The sequence below is a fragment of the Phyllostomus hastatus genome, unplaced genomic scaffold (assembly GCF_019186645.2).
Source record: "Phyllostomus hastatus isolate PE091 unplaced genomic scaffold, TTU_PhHast_1.1 phas_scaffold_182, whole genome shotgun sequence".
In the NCBI taxonomy this organism is placed as follows: domain Eukaryota; kingdom Metazoa; phylum Chordata; class Mammalia; order Chiroptera; family Phyllostomidae; genus Phyllostomus; species Phyllostomus hastatus.
Genome location: NW_025334013.1, coordinates 13,944,948 through 13,965,372, shown reverse-complemented (window position 1 = coordinate 13,965,372; position 20,425 = coordinate 13,944,948). Strand labels below are relative to the sequence as shown.

General features: G+C 59.7%; 1 protein-coding gene and 1 long non-coding RNA gene across 4 annotated transcripts in view; one reads left to right on the top strand and one right to left on the bottom strand.

The window, feature by feature from the left end:
- The window catches only part of EPHB2 (EPH receptor B2), a 172,080-nt gene that overhangs the window by 22,683 nt on the left and 128,972 nt on the right, over positions 1–20,425 (bottom strand). For all 3 annotated transcript variants that reach the window (XM_045858814.1, XM_045858815.1, XM_045858816.1), the window contains exons 4-6: positions 15,537–15,692; positions 14,164–14,499; positions 2,339–2,463 (exon numbers count right to left, since the gene is read on the bottom strand). In XM_045858814.1, coding sequence (XP_045714770.1) covers positions 2,339–2,463; positions 14,164–14,499; positions 15,537–15,692 — 617 coding nt within the window. The remainder of the gene's footprint in view (positions 1–2,338; positions 2,464–14,163; positions 14,500–15,536; positions 15,693–20,425) is intronic.
- LOC123831698 lies at positions 9,641–15,222 on the top strand. The gene is made up of 3 exons (XR_006787948.1): positions 9,641–11,715; positions 13,181–13,355; positions 14,826–15,222. It is a non-coding gene; the product is annotated as an uncharacterized LOC123831698 (long non-coding RNA).

Here is a 20,425-nt window from a genome sequence, read left to right as displayed (position 1 = left end):
CATCTCTCCTAGCCAGACCTCAGGCCTGTCATTTATGCTGCAACTCCCTCATCGGAGCCTGGTCCTGTCCACCTCTTAAAGGGTATCCAGAAGCATCCCTGGGAGAACACCGGGAGGCAGGAGACCCAAATGAAGAGTGAGAGCCCAGGTCCAAGCCCCTGCTCTGCCACTGGGCAGGTGGGTGCTCTTGGGCGAGCCACACAGTGGCTCTGGGCCTCAATTTCCCTTCCTGCCCAGCGCAGTGAGTGGCAACGCTAAGAGAACGCATGAGGTAATGGGAGTGATGTGCTCAGTGCAGAGCGAGCGTTCACGAAACGGGAGCAGGAGATCACTGTGGCTGCTGCAGGGCCCGCTGCTCCTCCGCCTCTGGCGTGGGCCTGGGGATGCCCGGGCCACGGCGGAAAGTGGGGCAGAGCTGCCTCCTGGTTCACACCTCCGCCAGCCTCCCCACTTCCGCCCATCTCGGTAGGAAATGGGTCGTGGGCAGGACCTGTGCCGGGATTCCTCATTTCCGATCCTGTCTTTGGGGACAAACACTTTCGGTTTCATTTAATCATAAGGCTTCTTAATTAGGTTTTTTTTTCTTTTTGAATTCTGAGTTGCTAAGCTCTCCCTGCCAGAGGAAGTGGACATGACTGCCCCACAGGGCCTGGGGCGTCCTGGGCCTGGCAGAGGCCGGTTTTGCTGCCTTGGAGGCCCAGCTCCTTCAAGGCCCTGCAGGACCCTGCAAGGGGGTGGAGCTGCATCCCTCCCATCATCCCCTGGGGACACAGCAGAAAAAGGGCAAGGTCTCCACCCCCGAAGAACACGCCATGGAAGGGCCTCATCACTCACTCATTCAACCAACATCTATCAAGTGTCTCCTCGGTGCCGGGCCCAGGGCGCTGGGGAGAACGTGGTGAAAGGGACAGACGTGGTCCTGGCCTCTAGGAATGCATTGCCAAAAGGAGGGGAGGAGCAAGGAAACCATAATAAACCAGTTGCGTGAGGCTGGAGAAGTATGTGATGAACCCCTGAGACTCACCAGGGTTTGGGTGACCCAGCAGCTAGTAGAGGGGAAGGGCCTGGCTGTGCCTCAGGGAGGCAGAACTCTAGCAGGGCTGGCTGGAACTACCTTTACCTCATTTCCTCTTAGCCTTTAGGGAGAGCTTTTCCACCCGTTTCCAGTTCCTGGTGGGCGTGGCCTCAACTAAAGCACTTCCTGTAGTCATTTACACTGTAGTCTGAAAAGGAGCCCAGTGAAAGCTTTTCCAGGGGCTCCTGCAGCCTCTGTGGCTATTTGGCGCCTCAGGGAATAGGTAACAAAAGTCACGAGTCAGAAGACAGTGTTCTGGGCCTCTGATGTCCCGCTGCTCTGTCCTGGTCCCTGTACTGCACAGGTCTCACTTCCAGGGGTGCTTAGCTCACCGGGCCGCCCATAGTGCAGCCCTTGCCCAGTGTAATGCAGGCAGGGCAGAAGAGGGAGAGAGGGAAAGCACACTCCACTTTGCTGGGGCCCAGGCACCTTGTTGGCACTATAGTTGTTTTTTTCTCTTTGACACCCTCCGCCCCATGTAAGAGTGGTGGTCTCATTTGCCCTTGCCACAGGAGGAAACTGAGGCTCAGAGAGGAAAGATGCTTGCCCAAGGTCACACAGCTGGCTATGGATGGAGCTGGGATTTGAACCTACAGCTTCTCACTTTCAGTCCAGGGCTCCTTCTACTACACTAATAGCTTCCAACCTTGGGTCCCTGGCCCTCAGAGCTTCCCGAAGGGAATCGCAAAGGTCTGATTTAAAAGCTCAAAGAGAAACCACTCTGTTTCCATACAAAGGGCACTCAGGCAAACGAAAACAAGTGTTTTAGCCGGAATCAGGGCAACACAGGAGGAAGCTCCACTCTCTGTGCAGAAACTCTCTCGAGCAGTGCCAAATCTCTGCTTTGCAATGGGTGAACGGCCCATTTCATGGGTGAAATGTACCCACGGGTGGGTGCACTACTGCTTAGTAGATGCAGCTTTTTGGAAATGCGCTTCTTTCAGAACCTGAGGACAGCTGAAGTCAAGAGGTGGGGGTCTCGGTGGGGAAAGGGCTGTGAGCACCACATTTCACTGAGACGGCTGGCCTGATCCCCCAGTCTGGAAAAGCAAGGCTCGGAGAGGTCAAGGCACCTGCCTGAGGGACTTGCAGCCAGGGAGGAGTGAAGCCGGAATCAGGGGGCCTAACTCTGAGGCCAGTGCTCTTTCTGCTTCACCGGTGTGTCTCGTCTTGCAGGACAGTAGGACCCCAGGCCCTGCCCCCCTTCACCTGGGAGGCGCCTCAGGGAGCCGGGGGTGGGGAGGGTGCCAGGAGCTCGGGTACCTTCTCATAGTACTGCAGCTCATAGTCCAGGATGACGCCGTTGGGCTGGTCGGGCTGGGACCACGACAGGGTGATGCTGTCCACAGTGCGGCTCACCTGGTGCATGATGGACACAGCCGACGGAGCTGGAAGAGAGGTCAGAGGTCAGGGTTTGGGGTGGGCTTGCTGGGGTGCCCAGGGAGAGCTGCAGGACCAGATAGAGGAAACATCTAGTCGGGGTCACACACCCTGAGGAGCCGACAGGGTGCAGACGGACCTGTGCGGGGCCCCAGGTGTCCCCACTGTGGGACTCGGCCAAGGGGATCCAGGCCCAAGAAGGGACACTGCTCCTCCCTTCGACTCTTTCCCTTTGATTTCTCCTCCCAACGAGGAAGGAAAGCGGTAGACGGTGTCCCCACAGATGACTGCACTTTTCAGACTGAGGGGCACAAGCAGCTTTGTGAAAACTCGCATTGCTGGGCGCCACCCCCCAGGGGTTCTGGCTCTGCAGGTCTGGGGTGGGGCCCAAGAGTCTGCAGTTCCAACGAGCTCCAGGTGCTACTCATGCTACTGGCCCGTGGACCCCACTGGAACAGCAGATTCAGGGCTGGGGGGGGAAGTGACCTGTCCAAGGTCACCTAGCAGGTAGAGATGGGGCGGGGACCAGAGCCTGGACCAGCTAGTCCAGTGTATTTTCTACCCACTGCACTGCTTCTCACAGCCTGGCTTCTGCCCAGGACCGCCCCTCTCACTGCTCAGCCTAACCCGTCCTGGGGGCTTGCAGGCTCAGGGAGTCTTGAAACAGAGGCACAAACAGTCCCAAGAGGCGCAGGGCCAAGGCTGACGAGCAGGTGGGCCCGACCGCCCGGCCGAGGTGCTTGCCCCATTCAGAGGCGCTGGAGAGGCACAGGAGGACGACCTGCTCCCCCACCAAAACACAGCCTGCCATCAAGCTTGTCGTCCTGACAGTCCCTGTATGTCCAGTGACGCCCAGCACAAAAAAAGAAAACCAGAAGCCCCGCAGCTGACACCTAACACTTCCTTGTTCACTCTCCGCCGGGTCCTTTTCTTAATGCTTTGTGTCAGTTAGTTCATTTAACTGTTACGTCAGCCCCACGAGGCCGTTATTATGATGATGATGATGATGATACCCATTTTATGGATGAGGAAAGGGAGACACTGAGGTGTGAAGTACTTTGCCCAAAGCCACCCAGTTAGCAGGCAGTGGAGCTGGGGTGAGAGTCCAGGCTCCCTTGGGTCCAACGTATCCTTTCCCCGCCTGTGGCTGGGGCTGATGCTCGCTGTCCGGGGCAGTCTGCGAAGCAGCGGACCCCAGAGGGCTCCGAGGACACGCTGCTCCAGGCCCCATCCTGTTGCTGCAAGGCTAACCTCACCCGGCTCCTGCTGACTCACCTCGCCCACCACCCACCCGGCCCACCCTGACTCCGGCTCAGCTGTTTGTGGGGGCAGGCCCCCCATGGCCATGGGGGTCTGGGCCTGGAGGGCTTAGCTGGCAGACTTGGGTTACAGGCAGCTAGCCCGGCTCTGATCCTGTAAGCCCCGTGTCCCTGGGTGTGGCAAGGAGGCGGCATTGCTGGGAAGATGATCAAGGCTGGCCAAGGGGGCCCCGGCCGGGCTGGTCTTTCTCCCGGAATCCAGGGGGATTAACGGCGGAGAAAAGGGAACAGCTGGATGTTCTCCTGTCCCTCCTGCCGCCTGCTGCCCACCCTGGGGTGTCGGGTTTCCCTGTAAGTTGGTCTTCGGGGAATTCTGGTATTTTCAATTACCAGCCGGGCATGCCGGCAGGGCAATGGGGTCAGTGATGTCCTGTGACCCCTGCAAGGAGATGGAGCCCCAGGGAGCAAGCACAAAAGAGGCTTGTGGCTGAGAGGGGAAGGGGGAGGCCAGCCAGGAGGGGCCTACTTGGCTGGAGCAGGTGGTCAGGGGCCCTGCGGCCTCCAGCGAGCCCTGCGGGAGCATCCGTCCCTTCATTAGCTGAGACTTCTGTGTGTGCCTCCCTTTCCCCACCAGGGCATGGAGGGGCTGATGAGGTGGTCTCTAGGGCCTTCTGGGACCGGGATCCTTTGACAGGCAGGAAGTCTGGAGGCCTGTGACCCTGGCCCTGCTCAGCTTTGCCTCCCCAGCCCTGAGCTCTGAGGAATGAAGGAGACCCCTACACTCAGCCTTTATTCTTCCTCCAGTCAGAGGACCCCGTGAGCTCAGAGGGAGTGGGAAGTTGCCCAGCACTGGGCAGTCTGAGACCCCTGCCCCAGACTCTTGGATCCCGCATCCTCTCTCAGGTCTTCACTCCCACCGATAGCCCGCAGCGGCTTTCCGCCGCCCCCAGATAAAACACGGATGCTCCTCACGGCCCTCAAGGCCCACCTGGCCTGGCACCTGTCACCTCCTGCCGCTCACCCCCTCGCTCCCCAGTGCTGTCCACACTGGCTGCCCTTCTCTTCCCAATCGTACCAAGGTCATTCCTTTCCCAGGGTCTTGGCCTCACGGTGTTACTGCTTGGTATCCTGTTCCCCCAAGTCTTCCACGGCCAGCTCCTCCTCTTCATTCCGGTCTCAGCTAAACTGCTGCCTCCTCTGAGAGGCCCTCCCTGGCTTCCCCTCCACCTGACTTCCCCAGTCGCTCACCATCTCACACCCTCTCTCTTTTCTTTATAGTGTTAACATTTCTGAGAGCAGGGGCCCGGTCTCTTTTATTCAATCCTGTCTTCCTAGTGCCTGGAACAGTGTGTGGCTCAGAGTAGGTACCTGGTTGGTCTTTGCTGAAGGAAGGAAGGAAGGAAGGAAGGGAGGAAAAGCAGGCTCTCACCACTTCTAGCCCCTTGAGGAACCTGGCTGAGTCCACTCTCCTTGGGGCCAGACCCTGGAGCAATGGCTTCGGGTAGCGGTCAGGGCAAGACGGCGTGGCAGGTATGATAGTCGCTAACAGTTCGCTCTCCCTCAGACCCTTGTGTCTACCTGTGACCTGACCTGCTGCCGGGGTCTGCGGCAGGAACTCGTGGCCCGAGACGGGACTCCGAGAGCTCCTGGCTGGTAGAGGACAGCAGTTTGCAGTGTCTGTCCCTTAGACCTGTAGCAATGCTGTTAACTCCAGTGACCCGGCTGCAGTTCTGGGTGACCCGATCGTAATTCTTACAACGGAATTCGTACAGATAAAACTCTTCCAAATATGAGTCTGGGTTTCTTTCTGGATTGGACCAACGATCCTGGCAAGGTGTGTGGGGTGGGGAAAAGGAAAAGCTGAGGATGGGCGCTAGGGTGGCGCTTTTCTACGAAGAAAAGGTGTTCTGTGGCCCGGAAGGTTGGAGACGCACGGAGCGCTGGAGCTCAGCTTGTGAGACGTGCAGCGCGTGCACTCCGCTGCACGGGTTCCGGAAGGCCTGCAGGGGGCGCCCCGTCTAACCTGGCAGTGTAAATGTCATATGGCTTCCCAGCCCTTTTCTCACATCACAGTTATTCATGTCATTTGGAGCCTATGATCTGTGGGATGCATTTTGGGACAGAAAACAAACAAACAAACAACAACAACAACAACAAAAGGGCCCAGGAGATGTTATATTTTTTCCTTGAACCTGAGAAAAGCGCCCGTCTAGGGCGGCGGTTGGCTCTTCCTCTGCTCATCCTTTCTCCCCTTCACTCGGCATAGATTCACCGGCTGCCACCAGAGCAGGTGGAGGAGGGGCTCATCCCCTCCCTCTACAGAGGAGGCCAGTGAGAGTCAGGTCAAGTCTCTTGCCTGGAGTGCCTCAGCTCACAGGCGGCAGGGCTGGGGTCGGGTCAGGTGGGGACCAGGCTACTTCTTCCCTCCCCGTGATTGCCAGGCCCTACCTGCAGGCGGGATTCGAGCAGATGGAGGCTGGGCCCTGGACTGGGTGCTGTGGGCACATCTCATTGCCCAGCGGGAGGCTGAATGGCCTCGGCCCCACCTGTGGCTGCCGCAGGAGCCCAGTCCTTCCCACCCAGCACCTGGATTGGCAAGACGGCAAGAGCCTGGGCCTCAAATCAGGTAGCCCAGACAACCTACCTCACCCCTTCGTGCCCCGGTTTCTCTGCAGAATGAGGACAATGGCAGGGACGCTGGGAGCTTAAATGAAGACCTGAGTGTAAAGGACTGGGCCCACAGTGAGGGGTCAGGGGACGTCAGCCACGTGTAGCTGTCTGGGCCGCCAGACTCTCAAACAGCCGTGTGAGGAGCTGAATGCTCAGCGGAGGCTCGTGAAAGGGGGTGGTGATGGTGGCACAGGAGAGAGGACGCAGCGTTCGGGGCTCGGATCCCAGTTCTCTTAAGGACAGGTGACCGTGCGACCTCAGGCAAGTTACTTCTGTCCCTGAGCCCAAGTTCCTCAGCTATGGAATGGGGTGTGGCAGACACCTACTCACCGCCTGCCAAATATCCTTTCTTTCTTTCTCAAGCTAACCAAACTCTGGCTAGGCACCTTGTGCCCAAATAAAAGACTACATTTCCCCCCAAACTCTGGCAGCTAGAAGTGGCTGTATTACAAGCTAGAAGTGCTTGCCTATGATATAAGCAGAAGTGTGTGACTTCTAGAAGTCTCCTTCCAAGGGGGGAGTCTGACCCTTCTCATACTCCTTCTTCCATCCTGCTGCCTGGGATGTGGAAGTGATAGCTGGAGCTCTTGCAGCCATTTTGGCCCACAAAGATAAAAAGAGCTGTGTGCCGAGAAGTGTGGATCCCTGGTGACTCCATGGAGCTGTCCTAACTCCTATCTTGTGACGTTCTTTACATAAGAAAACCAAACTTCCCTTTTGTCTAAGCCACAAAGATGGACTCCTTGTGGTAATCACCTCCCTATGTCTACACCCTTTGCGCTGTAACTCGTATAGTCCCTACTGCCTCTGACTCTGGGCTTGGCCATGTGACTTGCTTTGGCCAATGGGATATAAGCAAATATGCTATAAGCAGAGGCTTATGAAAGCCCTTGGCATGTATCTGCCCACTCTCTTGGTTCTCCGTGATTGCCCAAGAAAGAACATGCCCAGGCTGACCTGCTGGAGGCCCAGACACAAGGAGCAGAGTTGTTGTTCCAGTTGCCCCAGCCAGGGCCACTCCTAACCATCTGACAGCAGTCAACCCCGAACATGCCATAAAGCCCTAACAGAATGTAAACATGTGAATGCTCCCCGCCAGGGCCCATCCAGCCCACCCAGAGACTCTTGAGCTAAGTAAGTGCTTCTTGTTTTTCCACCATCGGTTTTATGGTTGATCGTTAAACAGCATTACTGTGGCCGCGGTTACCTGTTACTTTTCTTCCTGTTACATGCAGCCAAACTCAATCTTAACTGACACTCTAGGTCGGCACTGCCTTCCCTGCAGAACGCTTGGGAGGATCAAAGAGAACAGTGCCGTCAGAGGGCTCGGCCCAGGGAGGGACGTGCCCTCTCCCTCTCTCTTCCTTTCCCCAGGCATGGGCCTCACCAGGGGCTTTTTTGGCCCTGTTCTCTCTGATCCCCACCACCCCCGGGGAGAGGGGTAAGTGAGTCCATGCTCATGCCAGTTCCAGAGACAGAGCCACGGTGTGCCCGCCCCCCGGGAGGGCGGGAGGATCAGAGGAGAACACGGTGGCAGATGGGGCTTTGCAAAGTTGAAAGCCTTTCAGCGAGAAAGCCACGTGGACTGGAGTTACCTGGCCGGGCTGCTGGAGGCCGGCTCTGCCGAGGAGCCGCTGTGTGATCTCGAGCGACCACTTAGGAACCTCTCTGGGCGTCAGCTTTCCCCTCTATAAAAGGAGGTGTTTACACTGGCTGAGCTGCAAGGCCCCTGCCAGTGCTGATGGGATAGGCAGAATAATGGCCCCCCGAAGACGCCCACGTCCTACTCCTGGGATCTGTGGACATGTTTGCCTTACATGGCAAAAGGGACTTCGCAGATGTGATTAAGGTGATGGCTCTTGAGACAGGAGATTATCCTGGATTACCCAGGTAGACCCAATCTAATCACTTGAGCCTTTAAAAGAGGGGAAACTTTCCCAGCAAAGGGTCAGAGAGCAGAGAGCTGGAGTGTGAGGAGCACTCGACGCCCCTTTGCTGAGAGGCAGGGGGCCACGGGCAAGGCCCACAGAGAGGTCAGCTTGCAGCCGCCAGTCAGCCAGGCAACGGAGCCCCCGCTCCTCCCACCACGTGGCACTGAATTCTGCCACCACCGAATAAGCCAGGAAAGGGGTCATCCCGTGGGGCCTCAGAAGGGAGCACGGCCTGCCTCCACCTTGCTTTTAGCCCGATGAGGTCTGGCCTGGACTCCGGACCCACGGAACTCTAAGGTGACAACCGTGTGTCATTCCAAGTTGCCGAGTTTGCAGGATTTTGGTATGGCAGCAACAACAAACGAACACACCATCTGATGTCGTTTTAAGCCTAGCTGTCATGTAACTGTTCACCCACTGGGTCCTAGGTGCTTCACGGCATCCTCACTAATCTGGATACCATCTGGCAAAGCTGGCATGAAAGAGACGTGCCCATTTTGAAGGCGAGGACACTGAGGCTCAGAGAAGTGAGGTCTCCCGGTAGAGCCTGGCCACACAGCTTGGAAAGGGCCGTGCTGGTTGATGGCCAAGTTTGCCAAGGCCGGAACTGATGCCTCTTCTCCCATGTGACCCACTGGCACGTGACAACAGGGGAGTGTCCTAACTGGTCAACGTACTTGCTCAGTGCCAGCAGCCCCGAAGGCTGCACCTGCCCCACCAGGCTGTGGTGGGGACGGGCCCATCCACGCAGCCCGCCTGACCTCCGCAGGAGGCTTGCACCGGCCATTGCTGAGCCCTGGATATGCAGCGACATAATTATTTAGGCTCTGCCGCTGACTGCCTGGCGACCACGGGCAAGTCCCTGAACTCTCCACGCCTTGCTTCCCTTGCCTAAACGACAGGATAATAATAGGACCTACCTCACAGTGTTGTGAAGATTCATCACTAAGGACTTGGAACGGCGTCTGGCACAGAGTGAGTCCTTGGTAAACGTGAGCTATTATTAAGACACGAGTGACTGTAGAATGATCTCTGCTTTTTGAGAGCCTGCCTGTGCCCAGCCAGCCTCTGAGGCACCTTGAGCACGGGAGCTCAAAGCCTCGCAGCAGTGCTGCAAGGCGGGGTGATGAAACCCACGAGGAAGACGCGGGCTAAGTGACTCGTCCACAGCTACGTGCTGGTGGGCAGCCAGGCTTGATTCAAAGCCAGACAGGTTGGCGAGGCGCCAAAGCCCAGACTCTCCCTGCCCCTTCCCACCGGCTCTGGAACCTGGGCAGAGGTGCGGCTGCTCACAGCTTGCTGGGGGCGGGTGGGGGGGGGAATCGTGTCCCGTGCCGCCCTGGAGGGCAGCCAAGGACAGGATGCGGCCCTGAGGACGAGCCCCACGTGACTGGCACGGTGCACGCAGCCAGGTCTGCACGGCTGTCTCTGCTTTCTCATTCGGCTCTCAGCTCACACGCAGCCTCCTCCTCCTCCTCGGAGAGTCTCCCCCGACGCCCACCCTGAGGCTCAGCCTCCCCTCCTTTCTGGTCTTATCTGTGCGTGTGGAGGGCCCGGGGCCCCGGACAGCCAGGCTGAATTCCGGGGTCTGCTCCTTCCCAGCTGCGTGAGCCTGGGAGTCTGCTTGACCTCTCCGAAGGCCTGGGATACACAGCCCGGCCTCCTTGCTTGGGCGTCCCTGAGAGGATTCGCGCATACGGGGCAGAACGGTGCTCTGGAACGGCGGAGTATGGTTCAGAGACGGTATGACGGCTTCACGGAGTCAGGAGACAGCTCTGACTTCAACCCCAGCTCGGACAGCTCTGGGATTGCAAGCAAGGCCCAGTCATTTGCCCCAAAGAAACACTTTTTCCTTTTAAGGCAACGAGCTAGATATTTATATACTGAATTTTGGGGTCTGATTAAAGCCTACCATTGAATGCATTTGTCTGGAAATCAAGTCCCCAGTCTTGCCTTCCAGCCTGGCCATGCTCCTCCACACCCCACCTTGCCCCACGCTTCTCAGAGCCCTGCTGCCAAGGGCCCCCGAGCACTTGCTGGGGTGCGCCCCTGTCTGGGTGCCCGGAAAACCACGGCGAGGAAAAGCAGCCCCACCGTGACCACCGAGTGGCCATGGTCAGGGAGACAGACAGGAAGATGATCTAAGGCATGAGGCAAACACTCAGCCCCAGGAACTCGAGGGCCTTGGTGCTGGGGCATGTGATCAAGTCAGGGAGGTTGGTGAAGGTGCGTGAAGGTCTGAAGGAAGGCTCGGGGTAAAGTAGGGGAGCATTCCCGGTGGAGGGTACGGCACGTGCAAAGGCCCTATGGCACAGGAGTCTGATGCTTAGGAGGCACAGGAAGAAAAAAATATTTAAAAAAGGGAGAACTCTCCTTCTGGCCGCCTCCTGTACGCCCCTTTCCCGGGACACCTCCCTCCCTGCGTGGTTAGAAGCCTCTTCCTTCTTCAAAATCGAGCTCAAATGCCTCCTCTTCCCAGAAGTCTTCCATGACGTGCCTTTCTCCCATTCTTCAGGAAGAAGGGACTTCCGCTGCCTGTGACCTCCTGCACCTCCCTGACCCCTTCCTGGGCGCTCACTCATGCCATCTTGTATGCAGACCATCCGTGGCTCATCTTCCCAACCAGGACACAAATCTGCAAGGACAGGAACTGTGTCCTCTCCAGTGTGGACTTGGAGTCCCATCACGCTGGGTTTAAATTCTTGTTGAGGCCACTCAGTGGTGGGACTGAGCGTAAAGGACTCGACTTCCCCGGGCTCCCATGTCCCCACCTGGCAAAGGGGGACTGCGCGACGAGGGCGTGGTGTGGCTACACAGACCCCAGCCGGGCCCTGGGCATCCATGGGAGTGTAGCTTGTCCAGGGGCGTGAGGGGCTCACAGGGGCTTAGACTCCCTTAGACCTGGGTTTCCCAAATGTGTCTGAGGGTAAGAACCCCTTGAGCCACTTGATAAAAAGCAGATTCTCAGCTTACTGCTGGGGTTCTGATTCGGCAGGTCTGGGGCAGAGTCCAGAGCCTATATTCTGACGAGCTCTCCCATAGTTCTGATGCACAGTCCGGTAGGGAAGGAGGGGCCCGGGGGAGGAGGTGATTTCCAGGGGTGTGATAAGTCTCATCGGTTATCTATTCTTCCTCTTGGTGCCAGGGTTACGCCCGCACACCCTCTGCTGAGGAACTCCACAGGGCCCACTCACTGTGGGCGGGACAGGTGTTTGAGTGGCATGGCCCGGCCCGGCCGGGTGTGTGCCCACCATGCACCATGAGAGCAGCACGCCTGGGTGTCTGCTGGTCCGACGAGAGCGAGGAGACACAGGGAACAGACTGAATCCAGTCCACGTCCTGGAGTCCTGCCCAGCACAGCCCGTGCAGATGAGCTAAACCCTAGTTGACTCGCAGATGAGTGAGTGAAAAAAAATTAACGTTTCCTGCTGTAAACCACTGAGTTTTGGGGGCGGTTTTGTTATGCAGCGTTATGGCAGCAAGGACTGACTAATACACTAAGGTCAGCCAGCAAATGAATGGTAAAGCTGGAGTTCAGACTCAGGTCCTGTTCCTAGCCCAGGGCTTGCTTCTCACAGCCTCTGTCCCTCAATCCTGAGGGCTCCCCCCCTCCGCCCCTGGTGTCTCCCCTCTGAAAGCCCCTCCCTTCCACTCGGTGCTGTCACTATTCTCCGGGAGCCTCCAGCTCCAGACAAGAGGGCTCCACGCCACAGCCCAGACTCCATCCTTGCTGCTACTACTACGCTGAGGCTTCTGGAGCAGGCAGTCCCGCCCCAGGGCTCCCACATGGATGCTGGGAGGGCCCTCCCACCCCCAGCCAGGGAAAGAAATCCAAGGGCTCTGGGGAACTCCAGCTTCTCCCCGTTGAAAAGAGTTCCCACCCCTCCGCTCCCCCTGGGAGCCTGGCTCCCTTGCCTCGGGGCCTTGTCAAGCTGGAGAGGCGCGCAGCTGCCACGTCTCGGTCTGTTCGGTGCCTCTGCCAGCAGCTGCTGTCTTTGGAGGCTCCTCGGGTGGCCCACCTTGAGGCGGCTCCATCCGCACCCCAGGCCGAGGGGGACTTGAGTGCATCCTCGGCATCTTCAAGAATGGCAGGCGCACGCTCAGACGCTTGCCCCCTCGGCCACAGCGACGCCACAGACACTCACACACAGAACCACACTCCTCCCCAGACACAAACACACTGACGGGCAGACCACATTCAGACACATGAGCGCGTGCTCACGGACGCACGTGTTGGTAAGAAGCCACACGCCAAGGTCACGTGCAGTCACACACACACAGTCACCCAAACAACAGGACAGGCGCACACGTTCCCCAAACACACTCACTCACACACACAGTCAGACCCACAGCCACACCCGAGGTTCCCTGGACGCACCCTGGGTTTAGCCCGAGCACTGGAGTCTGTTAGACCTGGTGAGTCCCTGCCTCTCGTCCTGCCTGCTTTGTGACTGCACTTGTCTGAGCACCGTCTGTAAAATGGGGACACAGATGCTCCCTACTCAAGGAGGCCAGGGGGAGGCAGTGAGGTCAAGCGTGGAAAGCCCCCCTGAACCAGGTCCCCCGGATGCCCTCTCCCCTTCTGCGCTCTGTGCACGCCCTTCCCGCCTCCTGAACTCCATTTCTTTCTATCACTCCCTTCAGATTTCTGCTGGGCCTGTGCACGTGCCTCCTCTAGCAGGCCTTCCTGGACCTGTGTGGGCTGGATAGCTCAGCGCCCGCTTTCCTGGAGCCTGGCCTCCCTCGGCTCCCCCCCCCCGGGCCAGGGCCCAGGTCACACCCGCCACGGGGGCTGGGCAAGGCTTGTCACGGGAATAACTGAGGGGTGTATTCACAGTGCCAACCAGAAGGTTTTCTACCCACAGGCACCACACAGTCCTTCAAAACCTCACGTGGCCATTGGTTGGGGGACGAGGCTGCAGTCGTCTCCTGGACCTGGCCACATGGAGGTCTCAGGTGCCCCTGAGGACAGTGGTCTTGGAGGAGAGAAGGGGCCGGACACCTAAGTGGAATGGACTAAAGAGGGACTCGGGGGAGGAGGTGAGACTCCTGGCATGGCAGCTTTTGCTGCTGTGAAGGCAGGCTGGGGGACCGTGGAGGGTGGCGCGGGATCACGGGAAGGGCGACTGAAGGTGAGCGTTGGGGTGGGGGGAGTTCTGGTGCAGTTAGGCTGGAGCGGGCTGAACGTTCCAAGAAAGCACCTGTGGGAACCGCTAGACGTCCACTGGAGTCTGCCTGCCCACCGTCCACGGAGACGGATTTAAGCCAGGCCGGGAGAGATTTTGCTTCCCTGCCTCCTCTGCGGTTCGGTGATGCCACAGCACCAAGTTCCTTCCAGTGGAAGGTGCTCAGAAGTGATGGGCGCCACCTTGGCCTTCCCGGCTTAAAGCCTTGTCACTGCCCGGGGTCCTCTCTCTCCCGCCCTTCCTGCGGGCCAGGGCACAGACACGCCCGCCACCGGCTTTGACCACGGAGGGCGCCGAGACAGCACGGCGGAAGGAGCCCTCCTGGAGGGTGGGTCAGAGCCACCCTGCTGGCCCGGACAGTGCACCCCTGGACTCCTGCACGAGGGGGCCAGGCACTTCTGTGTTCTCGAGGCCCCCCAGTACCGGGCCCTTTTGTTACAGCAGCTGCACTGTCCCCTTCGATAACACCCGCTCAACAAGGGGCGGCAATGACCGTAAACACCACCACAATGGAGCACGCTCCCAGGTGGCTGGATCACACACACACACAGCCTTCGAAGAGAGGAAACCGCAGATGTGAGGGCGTCTTTAACGAGGGCTGGCAGGAGACCCATTTGGCACGGCGCGGCGCTGCCCCTGGAGCCTGCCTGGGAAGCGCTCACCTGCCTGGTTGGTGGTGATGTTCACGGAGGCGAACTGCGGCGAGAAGGGGCTCTGGTCGGTGACGCCGTTCACGGCCTGGATCTCGAAGGTGTACTGGGTGTGGGCCAGCAGGTCGCTGATGTAGACGCGGGGCTCCGTCAGGCCCAGCTGGCGGGGCGCGTACTGCACGTTGTCCCCGCAGCGGGTGCAGGCGCCCCGGCCGGAGCCGCAGCTCTTGCAGATGATGTTGTAGACGAGATCCTCGCGGCCCCCCGAGTCGCGGGGCGGGGTCCACTCCAGCATGAGCGAGGTCTCGTTGACGCTGGAGATCACGGCCTGGGGTGCCGAGGGGATGGCTGGCGGGGGCGGGGTGTCGATCAGTGGGGGCCGTGGAGCTGTTTCCGCCCTGGTTCCAGCCCACGCCTCCCAAAGAGCTTCCCGCACATACTGCCTCCCCTCCACCCACCAGAGAGATGTTTCTAGAAGATAATGCTCATCCTGCTGCACATCTGCTTAAACCTTTCTCCCTGGATGCCAGCCTTCTTGGTGTTTGGAACTATGGACCGTCTCTTTGTGTTGGGGGTCATACCCACCCAACAGCTATTTCCCTAGTGGAAGGATTTTTTCTTAAAAGGAGACAGCTGTAGGACATCCCTTTATCCCTCTCCTTTCTGCTGCCTAGAACATGCGTGATGGCTGGAGCTTCAGCAGCGACGTTGGGCTATGAAGTGACCTGACAGATGGAAACCACACACCACGATGGCAGAGCAGAGGGAAGCAGCCGGGCCCCAGAGAACTCCATGGATTCACCACACTTCCCCAGGACTGCCCATCTGTGGGCTTCTAGTCCATGAGAGCATAAGTCCCTGTGGTGCATGCCACTGGGGTCAGCTCTCTGCTACGTGCAGCTGAATGCCCCTCCTGTGTGACACAGCGGTTGTGACCCTGCCCTCGTAGTCACCCTGTCCTCGCAGTCACCCTGTCTTAGAGAACCTCGGCCTGGGACTCAGGCAGCCGCTGCCCGGTCAGGACACTGGGCAGCCTCTTCCACCACAGACACCCCCTGCTCTGGTTCTTCCCCTGCCAACCCTGCCATTCTCCATCCCTCTGTGCATCCAGGCCTTGACCTCATCCTCCATCCACGTGACTTAGCAGAAGGAGGTAAGGAGCCAGATGCCTGCTCCGTGGTACCTGTGCGCTGGCTGCATAACCACCCCGGAGACACCCCAGGATGGTCCTTTGGCCACCAGTGCTCCACTCCCCTCCCCCAGGTACTGGCCGCTCCTCTCTCAGGAAGGACTGGCTATAGCTGGACAGCAGCCCAGCCCTCACTCTGGGCGTTTCTACAGGTGACTGTGGACCCAGACGTTGCCCTCAGGGGCCCCGGACGTACTTGTGCAGGGCATGTCCAGCGGGTCCAGGTCTGCTCGGTAGTAGCCATTGCGGCAGACACAGTTGGTGGCCCCTTCTGAAGTGGTCCGGCTGTTGATGGGGCAGTGGGTGCAGGCCTCATCCCCTTGGTTAGCCTTGAAGGTTCCAGACGGGCAAGCTAGGAGAGAAGACAGAGGAAGTCACTGAGCAACCTGGGAGCCACAGAGAGGACCATGCAGCCTCACGGGGGCCCTGGAGCCCCGGGGAAGGCCACGCCGTGTCATGGAGGGGCCCTGCAGTGTCCCTGCTGAGAAACACTTCCTCCTGAGGTTGTTAGGGAGCCTCCGCTCCCCAGTGTGGCAGTCCTGGCTGCGCCCAGGACGTCCCAGGCTGCCTGCTTTCTTGTCTCTACAGTGGTCCGTGCATCTGGCCGGGGCCCGGGCGAGCCTTCCTGACCTGCTTCGGGCTGGCTGTGCCGCAGCTCCCAGGACCAATCCCGACTCAGCCTGAAGGCGCTGAGGAGGCAGTGCCCGTGGCCCAGGCTTGCTCACCAATGGCTGGCTGGGCCCTGATTCTGGAACGAGAGTGCTGGGTTCCAGATGATTGACATGATGACATTACAGTAGGGAAGTCCTAGCCCAGGGCAGGGCGTGCAGGGAGGTGATGTGGTAGAGCAGGCGAGAACTCTGCCTTTGCAAGCAGACAGACCCGGGTTGGAGCCCTAGCTTGGCTCTGGGCTAGTTGTGTGGCCCTGGACAAGTGGCTTAACCACACTGAGACCGTTTCCTTGTTTGTAAAATGATGATTCCAAAGCCCATTTCCACAGGCCCTGGTGAGCATGTGGCATACGTGTGTAAAGCACATGACATGGGGCTTTGCACAATATGGGTGCCCAGTGAATAGTAGCTGTTACAATAGTAGGTGTTCGATCAATTTATTAAAATAAAGGGGTGTGCAGTACTAGGGACAGCCAGACGAGGGCAGTGTTTGTACTCGGTGGGCATTCAGCCCTCCGGGATCCCGCAGGATCTTTGCCCTTCTCTCCTCTGGGGGATGCTCAGGACTTGGGTCCAGGCCCCGCAGCTCAGGGCTTAGGCTCTCCAAGAGGGGACCACTCCTGTGTGTGGGCCTGTGTGCCAACCCACCCTACGCTTCCCCCTGGTCCCGGGCTGGGAATCAGGAGGCCTGGGCTCTAAGCCCTGCCCCTTTCCTGGCCTGTTTCTTCTTCCGCTCACCGGCGTTCCCAGTCCCAGCTCTGCTGCAGTGCCTGGGGGGAGACCATGCCAGGCGCACGTGAGAAGGCGGACCAGGGAAGAGCTTTGCCAGGGGCAAGTTCCTCTTTGGGATGGAGGGCGGCTCAGCTGCCCCTGGGCCAGGGGCTCTCGCCTGGATCGCACTCCTGCTAGGGCACCGTGTGGCCTTCGGTCAGCCGCTCCACCTCTCGGGGCGTCACCTTCCTCCCGTACCAATGGCTCGTCTAAATTTCCCAAATCGGTTTTCCAGCCCCAGTCTTGGCAAATCTCCTCTCCCCAGCCCCTCAACCAGCTCCCGCCTCAGAGACCCTGTTCTCCTCGGTGGTGCCAATGGGTCCTGAGGTCAGAGGGCTTCCCCCGCCTCCCTCCCACAGTTACTCATCAGGTGGTCTCCGGCCATCCTCTCGGCTCCCCAAGGACTCCCCAAGGACAGGACCCACAGCTCCTTCCCTGGCGCCCGGCTCAGACCCGGCCCTCCGCAGACACTCTGCATAAACACGTCTGGAGGCCGCCTGCTGAAGCAGAAAGAGCTTAGGCTTCGGAGACCACGCAGGGAAGGGTGGTCAGCCCGCAGGCTGCATGGCAACTGCCGGCGCCGTCCGGGCCAGCAGGGCGGCCTTGGGGAAGCCACGTACGCTGTTCCCTCACCTATGAAACGGGGACAATAATCTCTACCTCCTGAGCCACGGCGAGGATGACATTTGGCTAATTTAGGGAAAAATGCCTAGAACAATTCCTGGCATTATTCAACTATCGGGTTCAACCACCAAATCCACCGCTGGGTGTCCTGCAGCCTCCTCACTGGTGACACAGCATCTGCCCCTTCAAGTGGCCGCGAGAATCGCAACCGATGAGCAGCCCTGGCCTGCGGTTGGGCGGGGCCAGGGGTTGTAGGTACAGCCGCAGGGCCTGTCGCTAGAAATCCGCACCCCTGCCCCCGGGGCAACCCACGTGGTGGGCCTTCGGAGGAAGCTTCTGGAAAGTGGACACCGTCCCAATCGACAGCCACCCACCGATGCCACGCTGAGCAGGCCAGAGCGAGGACACCGGCAAGGACGGCGAGGGGCGCCTGCGGGGAGCTGCCGGGGGTGGGGGGGGGGTCCACGCACGGACGGGGAGACGGCACTGTGGAGCTCGCAGAGGAGCCGCCGACATTTACCGAGCACTGAGGAAATGCCGGGGCTGCCCCGAGGACTTAACTCATCATAACTCACCCGGGCCGCCCCAGGCCCGTGATGGGTGATGTTATCACCCCTGTTTTCAGGTGGGGGGGGGGCGAAAGCACCGAGGTGAGGAGACTTTTTACAAGGGTGTGGGCTTGGCAGGGGCAGAGCCAGCGGGATTTGATCCCAGGTGGTCCGACTCAGGGGCCCCTTCCCTAACCTCCGCCGACACCACCTTTATTTTCATTGTGTCAACGGCCCGTGAGTGCTGCCCCGGGGGTGGCAGCTTCTGCTACGGGCGCCTGTCCAGGGCTCGCTCCACTCTGCTGCGCTGGCTCTGGGGCCCCCGAGCCTCTCGCCCTCCTCCTAGGCACCAGCCTTTCCCTGCAGGCTGGGTAAAGGGGCGGCCCCAGCTCCAGTTGAGCCATTGGCCTCCCTGAGCCTCAGTTTTCTCTGCTGTAGAATGGGGCCCAGGGCTCCGGTGAGGGTCTAGGACCAGCATGATAGGTGCCAAAGGGTTTTGGCTCCAAGGCCAAGATCCTCCTGGCTCCCCCTCAGGTGAGAGCCCGCCCAGCTCAGCATGCCTCTTCCATCTGCTGGCGATGCCCGGGCCCGGCTGGTGGGTGGCTGCCCACTCCCCCCTCCGCACCGTGCCAGCCCCTCCATCTGGACCGCTTTCCCGGCTGTCCTTCTCCATCACGGTGTCCCGGCCCCCCTCTGAGACTCCCTGGGCTGCCTCCTCCAGCAGCCTTCCCTCCTTGCGTGTGCCGCCCTGCAGCCCCTTGGCCCTCCCCTGGGCTTTCTGCGGTTTCCGTGTCTACTGGCACTGGGCTTCATGAAACCCTGTCCCCTGTCGTCCCTCCCCCTCCCTCCTGCAGCTAATCAATTACTGCGTCCTCCTCCCCAGCAGTGCCCCACCCTGGCTCTTCTCTGCTGCCCTCCCACCCTCCCACCCACGCCTCAGCTTCTCCTGGCCATCTGGCCTCCCCCCCCCCCCACCCCTCGCCGTCCCCAGCCAGCTTTCCAACGTGCCAACCTTTCTGTGTCACGTTAAAAATCCACAGTGGCTTACAGTGGAATATTATTTGGCCGTAAAAAGGAACAGGGGGCTGGTCCCTGCAACAGCTGGACAAACTGGAAAACAGTGTGCTTTGTGAAAGCAGCCAGTCGCAAAAGGCCACACGTGGACTTGCACGGACACGCCCAGAACAGGCACACCCACAGGGAGAGGGAGCAGATCGGCGGCTGCCAGGGGCATCGGAGAGCAGAGGACGGGCAGTGGGTGAGGCGGGGCTTCCTCTCGAGGTGCCCAGAGTGTTCTCAGGTTGACCGGGGCGATGGCTGCACAATTAGGAATACGCCAAAAACCCCCAAACTGTACAATTTAAATAGGGGAGTTGTATGGTATGTGAGTTATATCACAGTAAAACTGCTACTTAAAAAAATCCACAGTAGCCCCCCCACCCCCAAACTCCTCAAGGCCCCCCAGGACCCCAGGGCTGGCACAGGCCCCTCTCAGCCTTGTGCCGGAGGGTCCACACCGTCACCGGCATACGGCGCCCGCCCCCGGGCCCCTCCACACCTCCGGCCCCTGTCGACGCTGCCCCTGTTGCCTGGAGTGCCTCCCTTCGCCAGAAGGCGGACCGAGACTCAGCGCGGGCGTCGCCTCCTCTGGGAGGTCTTCCCTAAGACCCCATGCAGGGTTGAGGTGACTATTTAATTACTCACTTGTGAACCTGTAACTACCTGGCTGGACAGACGCCTTCCAACACGATGCCAGGTGCTCAGGGGGCGATGGGTGGACGTAGTGGGGAGCTGGAAAAGCACCCAGTCCAACCACCTTGTTTGACCTTGGAGGGAACTGGGTCCCAGAGAGCGGCAGACACACTCAGTTCTTTTCTGCTTTCAGCTCCCATCAGCCACACCCTCTGCCACGGACAGAGGTCTGGGGTAGCTACCGTCCTCAGAGCCCAGTGGCCCAGTGGCCCAGCTTCCCAGCTGGGGACGCGCCTGCCCTGCCGACCTGGGAGTCTCGCACAGAAGTGGGAAGAGAACCACGAGACCCGAAGACGCAGTCCTGGGCGGCCGCACCTCTGCCAGGTGTGTGGGCTCAGGCAGGGCCCCGCCATCCCTGGGACGCAGTCTCCTGCAGGAAGGGGGCGGACGACACCTGGGTGGTAGAGACGCAGCGAGGCCTCTGGTGGGTCTGGCCCTCGGTGGTCTGTCCAGGATGAGTCAGCCCCACCGCACCCGCTTCAGCTCAGCGGCAGCTCCCCAAGGGGCACTGGGATTAATCCACACTCCTCGCCCGGGCCCACGGGACCCGCCAGGCTGGCCCTGCCGTCTTCCTGTCACTTCCCGCCACCTCTCTCTCTCACCGTGCTCCGGCCCCACTGGTCATCAGGAGTGTCCCCACCCTGGGCCTCTGCTCACGCCGCACCTTCTGCCGGGACCCCCGCCCCTGCTCCCCCCACGGCTGGCCCCTTCCACCCTCC